The sequence below is a fragment of the Solanum stenotomum genome, chromosome 10 (genome assembly GCF_019186545.1).
Source record: "Solanum stenotomum isolate F172 chromosome 10, ASM1918654v1, whole genome shotgun sequence".
Lineage (NCBI taxonomy): Eukaryota > Viridiplantae > Streptophyta > Magnoliopsida > Solanales > Solanaceae > Solanum > Solanum stenotomum.
The window spans coordinates 32,238,061-32,251,999 of NC_064291.1; the positions used below are offsets into that span (position 1 = coordinate 32,238,061).

The 13,939-nt window shown below is 34.8% G+C and overlaps 1 protein-coding gene across 1 annotated transcript; it reads left to right on the forward strand.

The window, feature by feature from the left end:
* The first annotated feature begins 7,349 nt into the window (after window positions 1-7,349).
* Window positions 7,350-8,449, forward strand: LOC125842907 (uncharacterized). Its single transcript, XM_049522187.1, has 2 exons — window positions 7,350-8,224; window positions 8,296-8,449. The coding sequence occupies exons 1-2, from the start codon at window positions 7,350-7,352 to the stop codon at window positions 8,447-8,449; spliced, it is 1,029 nt and encodes a 342-aa protein (XP_049378144.1).
* Window positions 8,450-13,939: the final 5,490 nt, after the last annotated feature.

The window sequence follows — 13,939 nt, forward strand, 5'->3', positions numbered from 1 at the left end:
TATATATATATATATATATATATATATATATACATATGTACCTATGTTAATTATTGGACTTGAAAGATAAGTTCATAAGTGCATGTTTTCACGAGGTAAACATGTCTCATGTTTTGATAAGTATTTCAAGTAATGTAAGAAGATCATTCTTTGTAATGGGTGAATTGAGCACAAAGTTATATTAATTATTTTGTGAGTAGTGTCGAGCACCTAGTTAGGTTAGAGTCTTTTATGATTCAGAAGTCCCATAGAACTACGTAGCCAGCGTAGGATAGGATAGCATTGATTCTTCATGCGACTCCTCACTGCCTCTAAGAAGGCCAATTAGATGGATCCATATTCACGATATCATCCTATACCCCGGCAAAGTATAGGATGACCCTAGCAACGTGTGGTGAAACATTGTATCATTGCTAGGCTCAAGGTAATGGTTGTCAGTTAGAAAAACTCCCCACAAGTAAAGTATATTATTTTCCTATTGCTTTTATTGCATATCATATTGTAAAGCTTAAATGGTTTGCACTTCATGTTCATGTATTGATTCAGTTGAGTTTCTTTCAGTCATTTCAGTTATTTGTTCACTCAGCCATATTACATACTCGTACATTCCATGTACTGATGTCATTCGACATTTTATGGTGCAGATATAGGTGTTCATGATTATCAAAAGGTGCTTCGTTGAGATCACTCTACACTCTAGTTAGCTTTGGTGAGCCTCCTTGTATTCCAGAAGACTTCACAGTTACTTTCCAGTTAGTATTTTTGAGGTGTCGTGGGTCTTGTCCTAACATCTTTTATTAATAGAAGAGGCTTCATAGATAGACAGTTTTGGAGTCTTTCAGTTTCATATATTTTATTTATAACTTATGTTTCATATTAAGTATATTTAGCAAAGTTTTGAGATTCAGTAAATTGTTTTTAAACGTTTCTTTCAATTTGATGCTTATGTATGTTGAAGTCAGTCTTTCGCTTGTAGTTAGCCAGGATGAGGGTTCGCTTGGGGACCAACAATGGTTCTTGAGTGTCGGCCATATCCTGGGTGTAGGCTCGGGTCATGACAGTTTGGACCCTGAATATATTCCAAGGGCCCGTTTGAAGTTTGGGAACACTTAAATATTTTACTGATCTATGGCTTCTGGTGCATTCATTTTTACTGACCCTTGATCTCTCAAGCGATGGTCTCTTTAGTGACCAAGGGGTCGCTTAAGTGAAGATGCACCTATGGACGGGGGTTACTTAAGCGACCGAGTCACTTTAGTGGAGGTCTCTTTTGCGACCATGGGACATCTTAAGCGACAGGCGCCTCTTAGGTCGGGGTCGCATTTGCAATCTTTTGACAGCTTAAGTGATGATCGCTTGGGAGACTAAATGGCTACTTTTGGAAAAATCATTAGGATTAAAATTCCTTTTCTTCTTCATTTCTTCAAGGAAGAAACCCAATTGCGTGGAGCTCGGCCAAGGGAAATTTTGCTCATTTCTTTGCCAATTTCTGTGATTCAAAGGTAAATTTCTTCCCTTCCTCTTCCTTAACCTGATTATATGTTTACTTTTGTAAATAGATTTTGTTTACGAGCTCAAATTCCTTCATTCCTAATCTTTAAAGTTAGTATTAAACCATTTGAGGTCAAAATTGAACTCTATTTTCGCCCATCTTTCGGTTAAGTAATCCTCATTTCGAGGGGAACATAATGATGGTTTTAGTTTAGTAATTCTGTAATATCACTCGAGGATTGATATTTGACCCGATTTTTGGTCTATTTTTTGTATTGGTTATATGGGTATTGTTATTCCCATATTGATTTGCTCGTTCTGTTCTTCATAGCTTGGCAGCAATCCGAGGCTCTCCAAAAGGGAAAATCACCCAAGCTATAGTTCATGTATGGTTTCGGCTTTGAGGTAGGTTGCAATTTTCCTTTTCTTAGACTTGGCTCATTTATAGTGAATGTATTTTGATTAGTATTGCATGATTAGGTTTGAGTTAGGAATAGTGTAGGATTTTGATCCTTAGTCGACTTATGACCATTATTGGGTTGCTTAGTATAGGTTTTAGTTATAAAAGTCTTAGTTTAGGTTGATCCTTGTACTTGTATCACATAGTATCCTTAGAAATTACTCTTAGGTCGCATGAAACTTAGTTTATCACATGTCTTGTTTTTTTTTGAGTTGTTGGTTGCTTATAGTGCTTTTTGGGATTTTATTTTTATTATTATTGATTGTTGGGCCCAAGGTCATGAGCTTGAACAAGCTGGAGTCCCCGGTTAGAACGTTTGTACTGTGATGGGAATTTACCAAATATGTGTTTGGTGTGTTGTAATTTGGTGTAAAGCTTCAGAATGTCGATGGATCTGGTGGTGGTTGTTGCACTTGAATGCTCATTGTTGGAAAAAAAAGACTTGATATTGGTAAAAAGAAATGATTATTTAAATTATTTGGTAGTCCTTGGGAGCTATTACGACTTTAAAATGGTAGAAATGTTAATTTACTTGATTGCACATGCTTTTTGTTGCTTTTACTATGATTAGCTTGATGTATCATTCTGGGCGGCATGTTAGCTTCTACCCGTACTACATTCTTTCATTTATGCTTGTTGATAAGCTCAATGTATCATCCCACACTACAAGAAAATGTACATACGACGACATTAATTTGGTGACATTTGAAACAAATGTCGGAAAATAAAGAATTTCATGACATTTAAGAACAAAATGTCATAAAACAATGACATTTGATGTCAAATGTTGTAAAATAATGACATTTGGTATCAAATATCGTAAATATAATGACATTTGATCCAAAATGCCACTATGATAATGACATTTATTGCAAAATGTCATTGTTTTTAGCGACATTTAGCGAAAATGTCATTTAAATGATGACATTTTGCTACAAATGTCTAATATAATATGACATTTATTACAAAATGTCATTGGTTTTAGTGACATTTAGAAAAAATATAGCTTAAATAGTGACATTTAATATAAATGTTGAATATATTATGACATTTACTGCAAAATGTCATTGATTTTAGTGACATTTAGAAAAAATGTGACTAAAATAGTGACATTTGTTGTAAAATGTCATTGATTTTAGCGACATTTAGCAAAAGTGTTGCTAAAATAGCGACATTTAATACAAATGTTGAATATATTACACTACTACAATTTTGTTGTTTGCCGACTTCAAAATTGGTCGAAATGTAGTAGGAAAATGGAGTTTTCCGATGACTTTCTGACAACTTTTGAGTAGTCAACAGACTGAGCATCGGAAAATACTTGCCGACTACCGTAGTCACTACATATAAATTAAAACCCGACCATTAAAGTACCTGAACTGCTGACTATTGTAGTAGGAACGGTAGTAAAATAATATTTTATTAATTTTAATATTACTGACTACTGTAGTCGGAATACTTATTAAATAATAATTTATTAATTTAACAACGCCGACTACGGTTGTCGTAATAGTTAATTAATTAACTATTAGGTGATCTTCCGACTATTGTAGACGGCATTTTTAATTTCCTAAAAAATAATTCTATATGAAAGCTACTTTTAATATACAAAAAAGCGTAGCCAAAGAGGTATAAAGGACACGCTTTGTAGTAATTCATTAGCAACACCTTTTGTTTGATTATACTACACTTAAAAGTGTGGCCTTTGCTTAGTTATTCGTCCCACTTAAAAAGTGTCGACTTTTATTTCTCATCTACAACAACACTTATAAAGTATAACTTTTCTTATGTACAAGATAAATTTTTTAATCAATAAGCCACACGTTGGACGTCCTTATAGCAACACTTTTGAAGTTTGACAATGTTGTGTAGAATCTTTGTAGCCACAATTTTTCATTTTTGAGAATAATAATTTTTATTTGCATATATTCAATAATCACATAATTAAATGTATATAAGTGATAAAAAGCACAAAATTAGCTAATAAATAAATCGAAGGAATATATTTCAAATAAATTTCGGGAAACATGTCTTGTACAACCGATACTTAAAAATCAATTGCTTAAAGATCTCTACTATCAATAAATTCCACAAAACCAAATGCATTCAAACATACATGACAATAGTACAAAAACTCTTCATCGTTCACTACAATAGATCGAGTTTACTTCTAGCCAGTATTCAAATTCAATTACTGGCATTTTCCTGCACATTCAAAATAAAAATAAGTTAGTGAAATTAATCATGTATTTAATATGCTCAATACTAGTCACTTTTAACAATACCTTCACAGTCCCTTCCCAATGTAGTGGTACTGTTATGAAAAACAACGAGTAACAAAATGGAATGCTGGTGTAATTTCCCTTAGGCATAAATGGACTGCTGGAAGACAACTCTTTAGAAATTTCAACATTTTAAAGACAAGAGACATCTAAAAAGAAATAAAGAATCACTTGCAAAGCTAATTCATCTTGAAGGCAGTGCCTTCCCAAGACAACATATAGGCTACTGATCCACATTAAAATGCAAAATTTCATTCTATCAAAACTTGAAGAAAACTGAAGCTCACAGAGGTCACAATCAGCAAAGAAAAAGGCAGATTCATTTGTCAGTAGAGAACAAACACTTATGCAGATCACAACTCAAAAGAGATAATACGAAGTACCTGGACAACGACTGTTTCATACACTTGTTCAGCTCTCATCACAAATATTTTTTCAGCCAAACACTTATTGTTAGCATTTTTTTTAGTGGAGAAATCTCACTATGGAGCAGTTGGTTAGTATTGAAAAAGAAAGTGAAAGTCATATTTTAAACTCATTCTAGACGACAATGAAGGAATGACCGAGATAGATATTGTTTCATTGTCAACAGATGCAAGATTGAGGAATGAAGATAATTCAGATGAGCTTCTCAAAGTATAAGCGAAGAGCATTTGTTCGTTGTCTTTTGCCCTGCTAAAAGCCACGATAAAAATGACTATCTTTTCTTTTTTCCCCACACGTAAATAACTTGAAGGATGGTGGATTAGAATGGCAGGAAAGTTAATTTGTACGAATCCATTAATGCAGTAGTTTGCACATATAAAGGGTTGACTAAAATTGTCGAAATGTATCTGGTTGTCAACCTTAGAGATGCGGGAACAACATATGGTGACAAGTAAAGCAAAGAAATTATTCATAGCAGGATCAAATAAATTAAGGAAAGACGATCTTACCGCGACGATACTCTGTAACAGCTACTCATTTTGCAAGAATAACAGTGTGCTCGTGCAACAGTTGTAGTAGTACAACCCCTTCATTGTCTGTTAGATCGTCCCATATGGTAAACATGAAAGGATTCTTGCTGAATAGTATGATTGAGAATGAATTTAACCCCATAAAAGAAGATAAAGCAAATAAAATCTAGAAAGTAAATGTTGTTGTTCTCATTTTTACCGAAAACTAAAGGACTTACTTGTTGTCCATAAAAATAGCCTCTCGGTATCACTTGGTTTGATCAGCTGTATATTGCATTGTGCTGCAATTTTCTACCACTGCCAGTTTGTTGAAGCAAAAGGAATAAACAGATTCAAGCAAAAATGAACCGCAACAAAGTTACACGAACACTAGGAGTAGAACCAATAACAAATACATCATCAGCAATTTCAGCGCTATCATCAAACCAATCAATCAAGGGATTTTCACCCCAAATGTAACAACTATTGTTGTTGCATCCAGGCTGCAATTTTGGTTTCAATACGCAGTCACCACAGTAATTAGGATTGGAATAAGTGCATTGTGTGGAATTACATACACCGGGTTGTAAGTTGAACTTTTGAAACCTTTGTTAGTTCACATGAATCATAGGAAATTAAGTTGGCTCCATATCCATATGTCAATGGCTTAACTTAAATGCATAAATTTACACAAGCACACATGTGTGCACGCACATAAATTTACGCATCCCTCGCCCCACACCCTCCCCTATAAAAAATAATCAGAAAGAAAACCCAAGAGTATATGTTTACATCATAAAGTGTTGCAACTTGCACACTAAATTCATAAATAGTATTTTCTTATCATGCTACTTCATGCTCATTCCAAGATAGGCCAGATGCATCTGCAATATTGTGTCTATGTCAAAAGTGTTGTAATATGAAATTTGTTCGAAAAGATTTGATTGTTGAACATATTGTGGTTGATGGATTTCTAACTAGTTACACTAGTTGGATTTATCATGGTGAGGAACTATTTTCATCAAAATTGGTTAATCAGTTAGATAAAGGTGATGATCATGAGATGCAAGACATGTTACATGAAGCATTTGGAATTCTTCCTACATCTTTTGTTGATATGGACACTAGTGCTGAAGGATTTGATGGGTCAAATCAAGATAACATGGGTTTTGATAAGAAGACTGAAGAATTCTTTCTCTTACTGAAAGAAATTGAACGTGAGTTATATCCTGGAAGTAAGTATTCGCTACATTTGTTCCTTGTTCGTCTATTACACTTAAAGTGTCTCAATGGATGGAGTAACAAATCATTTTCCATGTTATTAGAGTTGTTAAAAGATGTGCTTCCAGAAGGTGAAACATTGCCCAAGTCCTTTTATGATTCAAAGAAGATTATTAAAGATTTAGGACTTGAATATAAAAAGATACATGCATGTCCAAATGATTGTATGATTTATTGGAATGAGACGAAAGATAGAACATCTTGTAAGTTTTGCAAAGCTCCAAGATACAAACAGTTCAAAGGTGCATCAGTTAATTCCAGTTCAGAAACATCAAATATTCCATCAAAGGTGTTTAGATATTTTCCGTTAATACCACGACTTCAAAGACTATTTATGTCAGCTAAAGCATCTACTCAAATGAGATGGCATGTTGAAGGTCACACTAGAGATGGGGTAATGTGACATCCTGCAGACGGTATTGCTTGGAGGAAATTTGATGAAGCACATACAGATTTTGCTCGAGATCCTCAAAATGTTAGACTTGGATTGGCTTCAGATGGCTTTAGTCCATTGTCTATGTCTATCTCACATAGCACATGGCCTGTTATCTTGATTCCATATAATTTGCCACCATGGTTATGCATGAAACAACCATATATGATATTATCAACTATTATTGATGGTCCTCATGCACCAGGTAATGATATTGATGTCTATCTATAACCCTTAGTTGATGAGTTAAAAGAATTGTGGGTTGGTGTTGCCACTTATGACATATCAAACAATCACATGTTTCAAATGTGTGCAGCATTGCTTTGGACAATTAGTGATTTTCCAGGGTTAGGTAACTTATCAGGATATGGTGTGAAAACTAGATATGCTTGTCCATGTTGTCTTACCAAAACTAAATATACAAGATTGAAAAATGGGCAAAAATATTGTTTCATGTCTCATAGACGATGGTTATCCATGGACACAAGTTTCAAAAAGATAAAGTGACATTCAATGGCCTTGTGGAGTTAGATGGAGCACCTAAACGGTTGACGGGAATTGAGATTCTTAAGCAATTGAATAATGTTAAAAACAAGTTTGGTAAAGATCTATTGGCCAAATCTCGTAAAAGGAAATGGGATGATGTTGATAATTTGGTGCAAAATATATGGAACAAAAAGAGCATATTTTTTGGGTTGGAATACTGGAAAGACAATATGATTTGTCATAATCTTGATACGATGCATATTGAAAAGAATGTCTTTGACAATATATTTTGGACATTATTGAATGTTGATGGAAAAGGAAAAGATAATTTAAACTCCCATTTAGATTTACAAGAGATGGGGATCCGAAAAGCTTTGCATCCTAAGAAAAAGGCTAATGGAAAATATTATCTTCCTCCTGCATGTTTCACATTGAGTAACACACAAAAAAACATCCTCTTACAAGTGTTAAAAGATGTGAAAGTGCCAGACGGATATGTTTCAAATATCTCAAGTTGTGTTGATCTCAAGCAACGCACAATGCATGGGTTGAAGAGTCATGACTGCCATATTTTAATGCAACAACTCCTTCTTATTGCCTTGTGGAATCTCCTGCCAGTGAATGTACTTAAGCCATTGATTGAATTAAGTAATTTCTTTAGGGGCATTTGTTCAAAAGATCTGAAGATAGGTGACTTAGAAAAACTCCAAGATCAAGTTGCAATAACTCTATGTCATTTGGAGAGAATATTTCCTCCATCTTTCTTTGATATCATGGAACATCTACTTATCCATTTAGCTGAAGAAGCAATGTTGGGAGGACCTTCACAATATCGCTCAATGTGGTTTATCGAACGGTATCAGTTTGTTATTTTTTTATCATACTTACAAGAAATTGTATTTGTATTCTAATAATTATCTATTTTAGGTTCTTGCTTTGTCTTAAAAACTACGTAAGGAATAGACGTTATCCAGAATGTGCGATTGCAGAGGGACGTTGGATAGACGAATTAATGACGTTTTGCCAACTCGTATTGAGGTGTTCAAAAAAACTCACATTAGAGCGAATAAACATCCAGTAAATGAGATAGCTGGTGAAGTTATGGTAAACTCTTACTCTTTAAAAATATATAGGTACTTTCTTTCTATTACAATTTTTTTAAAAACTTCTCATTACTTTACCTTTCTTTCAAAAAGAAGAAAATGGATGATCTTGCCGAGGTGTATCATGAGTTGAATGTCCCTGGAAGTGCTCCTAATGATGTGTACTCCCAAGTAATGGGATCAGACACTCATGGAATTGTCCGAACTCTAGGAAAAGGAGAATCTCCTAGCTTAGTATATGGCCCCGTGTATAAACGATCTCAGGCTAAAAAAAGAGATTTTGATACAAGGGTTGAGATGGAAGTTCAAAAAGCTACTTCAGCTATGAAAATAGAGATGACAGAGAAGATATATGAAGCAAAAAAAGAGATGGAAGCGATGGATAAAAAGTTGTTAGAAGCGAAAGAGAAAGCAAAAGAGAATAACGAAGTGATGGAGAGAAAATTATCAGAAGCAAAAATGGATATGGAAGAAATTATAGCGGATAAAGTAAAGGAAGGAATACAAGCATATGTAGAGTCTTTGGGATTTAATATTGATGCAAATTTAAAATCAAAGCAGGTGAAATAATTGTGTTGCTCACAAAAAATTACTTTTTTTAGATGAAAACTTAGTTTCTCTTAATTATAATAGTCTTCCTCTTTTGCAATAGGTTCATGATAACCCACTTGAAGATTGTCAACAACTATCATCACTTGTTCTAGGTGTTCACACAAGAAAGGTTAGATAAAATTTCATTAAAATTTTTGAATTTTATTTTAATTGCGTAAATCCTAACATTTATATGATCACAAGATCAACTAATTCCTCTTTCTTGTTTAATATGGATTAATCGACAAACTGTTAATTGCGCGTCATGTACACATAGACAGTCTAAGTGATCATCTTTTTCTTTTGGTTCTTATTGTTGTTGTTGTTGTTGTTGTTGTTGTTGTTTTTCAGTTGGTATAGTGAAATTATAAAATGTGTTAATTTATCATATCATTTCTAGCTCTCACCACAAAAGCTAAAACGCCTAATCGTACACACTCCAAACAGAAGCCTCGAAACCCAAACCAAACATCACACTAAACCAAAAGGACCCATCCGTAGCTGATGGAACTGACGGAATTTTGATCCAACATCAGAATCTTCAGTTGTTGACATAAGTCAACTCTTTCGTGCATTAAGCCTCCAAAATTGAAAAACTTGCACCAAAGACTATGTGTCCTGATCATACTCTAATGTATCACTTCATAATCTGTATTTATGATGTTGCTATGTTCATTTTGACCAACTTGAACCTGTAGCTCTTACCCCTTATTCTCTTTTGTACCTGCTGCTTGTTGTTGCCCCCACTATCTTGTATGTTTTGTTCCTATTCTCTCTAATGAACATTCTTTTTTCTGATTATTTTTCTGAGTGTTATGAGAAGTATTAAGATTACCATGTTGATCATTTTGTTTACTGTGTCCCTGACTAGAAACCTTTCCCTGATGGATGAGCTGATTGTGTTGGTTCTCTTGTGTGGTCTGATGAGAAGTGGTAGCAGAATCTCTAGGGTCTTTCTTAGGGTCAGTGTGTAAATTCTCATAATGCAGAAACCCCCCTTTGGATACCCCTTCCTGCAATTTAGTAATGTTCCCCTCCAACAGCTTCCACAACAGTTAAACAATTATCTAAAGGGGTGAAGGGTAATGGGAGCATTGAGTCAATACCTTTGATCTTAGCGGCCTTTGTATTTCCTTCTTTGTCCATACCTGCAAGTACATTTGGCATAGAGTGAGGATTTTGGGATGTAGGGGTTGGTAACACAGAATCTTCCCCTAGTTTGGCCTGTGTTTTCCCAGTCGGTGCCTTGTCTTCATGATGATTTTTGCCTGTACCTGGACTGTTTGGCAGATCTGGTTCAACAAGATCAATATAAGAGTTACGAGTAATAATATTTTTACCTGTATAACTGTGACTTTTTTGGGAATTGGCCTGATCCATATGTTTTTTAGTTGTCTTAGGTCTCTCCTCATTGTTTGTATTGTTTTTGTTATTCTTCTTTTTTTGAGTTTGCCACTGTTCTTCGTGCTGATTTTAGCTTATTGTAAGATGAGTTCTTACAATAAACAACATACATAGTGTGATCCTACTAGTGGGGTCTGGGAATAGGTTCTTACAATAATGAACATTTTTTTTCATTAAGTAGTTTCTGTTATCTGCTTTTTTGGGAACTGCAAGTTTTTTTTTGGGATATAAGTCTTTTAACTATCATAAATACTTGATAAGAGATAAAAGGACAATCCAAAGAATCATATCCAAATATACTATGGTAGATTATAACTCATATCTCATAAAAAGAAATCCTTTGGCTGCTACTTTGAGCTATCTGAGTTTTTCATCGCTATGATTTGGTTTTCTGCTTTTTTTAAACAAAGCTAGGTTTGGATCTAGTTGGATTTGGAGTTGAAGTGTTAGAATTGATCATTGCGCCTTCTAATAAGATAATTGTTCAATTCTAGTATGTTTTAATGTTGTTTCTGTGTATTTATGGAGTTTTACTATTTGTACAAGTTTATGTAGTATTATTTGAGTTGCATTGAGTCATCTTCCTTCAACAGCATTTCTAAAGTACGCGTGAAATGAGTCTCTGACTTTTGACGCCTTCTCACTAATTTCTTTTTTTTTAGGCTGGTAACATTAGTCTATAGATATCCACAGGTAAACTACAACCAAAAGTGTAGTTCCCCTTCAAAAAAAAGTATTACATCTTGCAGAGTTTTTGACTTAATTGGATTGATGCCTATAAACAATCTAATACATCAAAGATGTCTTCTGTTCTAGCTAAAATTTCTTGTTTACACCAAAAATAGAGAAGAGCTAAGCAATTCATTTTAATCTTCTGAAGGCTATTCTGTACATTCTCAAAGCTCCTATTGTTCCTCTCTTTCCAAATTGTCCATCAAACGCATGTTGGGACAAACTTCCATCTCTCCTCCTTTGAAGCATTGTCATCCCTAATCCAGCTACTTAGAACTCCTTTGATGCTTCCTGGTTTCACCCACATAATTCCTTTCAGGCAAAAGAACATTCTCCATAGCTGCTTAGTCCACTTACAGTGTAAAAAAATATGGTTGATTGTCTCTGCTTGCTCACCACACAGAGTACATCTAGAGGCAAAATGATATCCTCTTTTCTTCAGATTTTCATGGGTCAGAACCGCTTCTTTTGACAGCAACCACAAAAAGCAATTCACTTTGTAGGGCACCTTTGGTTTCCAGATCATCCTCCATGGCCAGTCTGTCTCTTGGTCTGCAGTCTTGTTGAGTGCCCTATATGTCTAATTGACTGAGAATTTACCATGAATGTCACTCTGCCAAACCAGTGAATCCTTCTCCTCAGTAAGATTGCTAAAATTATCTAATGTTATTGATCCTAGATCAATTCTCCATCTCTAAATGAGGCCTCCATTCTTCTGTTTCAGCATATAAGTTATCATAGAAGGTCACTATTTCCTTCTTGATTTCGACTGGATTTTCTATCATCACCTCCCCTACTTTCAGCCTATCAATAGTGTTGGTTCTCCTATGAGCATTTGTTGTTTTATGGAAGAAGTTGGTATTTCTATCTCCTTCCTTTAGCCATGTTTCCCTGGACCACTGTTGCCAAGCTATCTCTTTCTTTCTGGCAATATCTTCAAAATCATTTAGAAGAGTCATTTTGGATACAATTTCCTTCTCTTGCAAGGTTCTATGTTCTTGGATTTCTTCCAGTTCTGCCAATTTTGCCAATACCAACTGCTTTTGACTTCTCAATTACCTTGGATTGATTTACTCCAGTCCTTGAGTTTGGTCTTCAGCTTGGTCACTAGAACAAAATCAGGATTTCCAACATTGGGAAAAGAGTCCCACCAGATCTTGACCTTCTCTTTAAACCCCTCAGTTTGAAGCCACCAATTCTCGAATTTGAAGTAAGAATTGGAGGCTCCCCAATCACCACACTGCAACACAATTGGAGAGTGGTCTGATGTTACCCTCTGCATGATTGATTGATTAATGTTAACCATCTATCCAAACCATTGTCTCTAGTGTCCTGTGTTGATAGATGATTTGCAGGAACTCCATTCTCTGACATAAAATCATTAGCTACACTTTTAGATTTTCTCTGAAGACTAAGTGGTGGATTTGAAAGAGGAGAGGATTTGTGAAACGGGTTATCTTCTAAATAATGTGATCCTCCCTTACTATACACTGCCATTTCAAATCCTTCAGATGCAGCTTTCTGATCTGGCGGCTTAAGACCATAATATCCTTGTAAGCTGCTCAATGCTGGCTAAACTTTTGGCTGGGGAGAGGATTTAAGTTTCAGGGACTGAAATGAATTGAATATATCAGAGTGTCGACGACTTGAAGAGGTCTGCTCAGAGCTGCTAGGTCTGGAAAAAAAAAGTTTGATGTTAGCCACTATTGCAGATGGTAGTTTGCAAAGGTAGAATAATCAAGGGACAAGCTTCCGTGTATGAAGAGACATTTTCAGGCTCTTGGTTCAATAAGCCAAATAAAAATTAAGTCAATTTAGCATGTAGTTAAAGTCATACAAATACTCAACTTAGAGGTAAATCAACTTAACACAATCCCCAAACATGTAACTTCAACAGGTCCATATAACAGTTTCTGAGTTTCTGCTGAAACTTGTTATTTAAAAAGCATGAGCTTATAATAGAGTTCAAGTTCCTCCTCTCAGCTTGTCTAGGTCAGATTAGTGATAAAACCCTTATGATCTCTCATTATCACACGTCTTTTATTTTTTTCGTCACTTTGATATTTGAACTTGAAACTCCATAGAACAAGGTCGCTACATTTTCTCAGGGCCCAAATGCCATCCACCTCTAGTTTGTTAGATGACATTCATAGCTTGTTCATAAGAGGTGTCTTGTGTAAGACAGTAATTCTCCCTTTAGTATTGATTTGAGAAATTAGTGAGAAGGCGTCAAAAGTCAGAGAATGGAGTTTTAATGTTGCTAAGATTTGGTTTACTGTATGGTTTATTTTGTGATTTCAATAAAGCAAGATGTGGAGCTAGTTGGATTTGGATGTACTAGTAGACTGGATTTGGAGCTGTAGTTTTAGAATTTGATCATGTTGCTTTTGATAAGCTAATTTTTCAATTCTACTCTGTTTTAGCTCTCTGTTTTACATGGTCCACATATAATTATTAAATCAATCCACCTAGATATGCAATAGTTACACCACAGTTCCAAATTTAAAGAAAAAAAAGTGTTGAACCTCATATATATATGAAGGTGCCTCTCATCTACAAAGCTCTGGTTGCCAAATCTGAGAAAAGATATCATTTATCCACTTGGTAATATCAATAGGAGAAATCATTCAGAATTATCAAGATACAGCCAATGTAGTGAGGTTGGGAAAAGGAAAATCCCTTTAAATTGGTTCTTTCTGCAAGGAGTAAAAAGAAAAAGAAAAGTTACTTTTGGTTCAGAA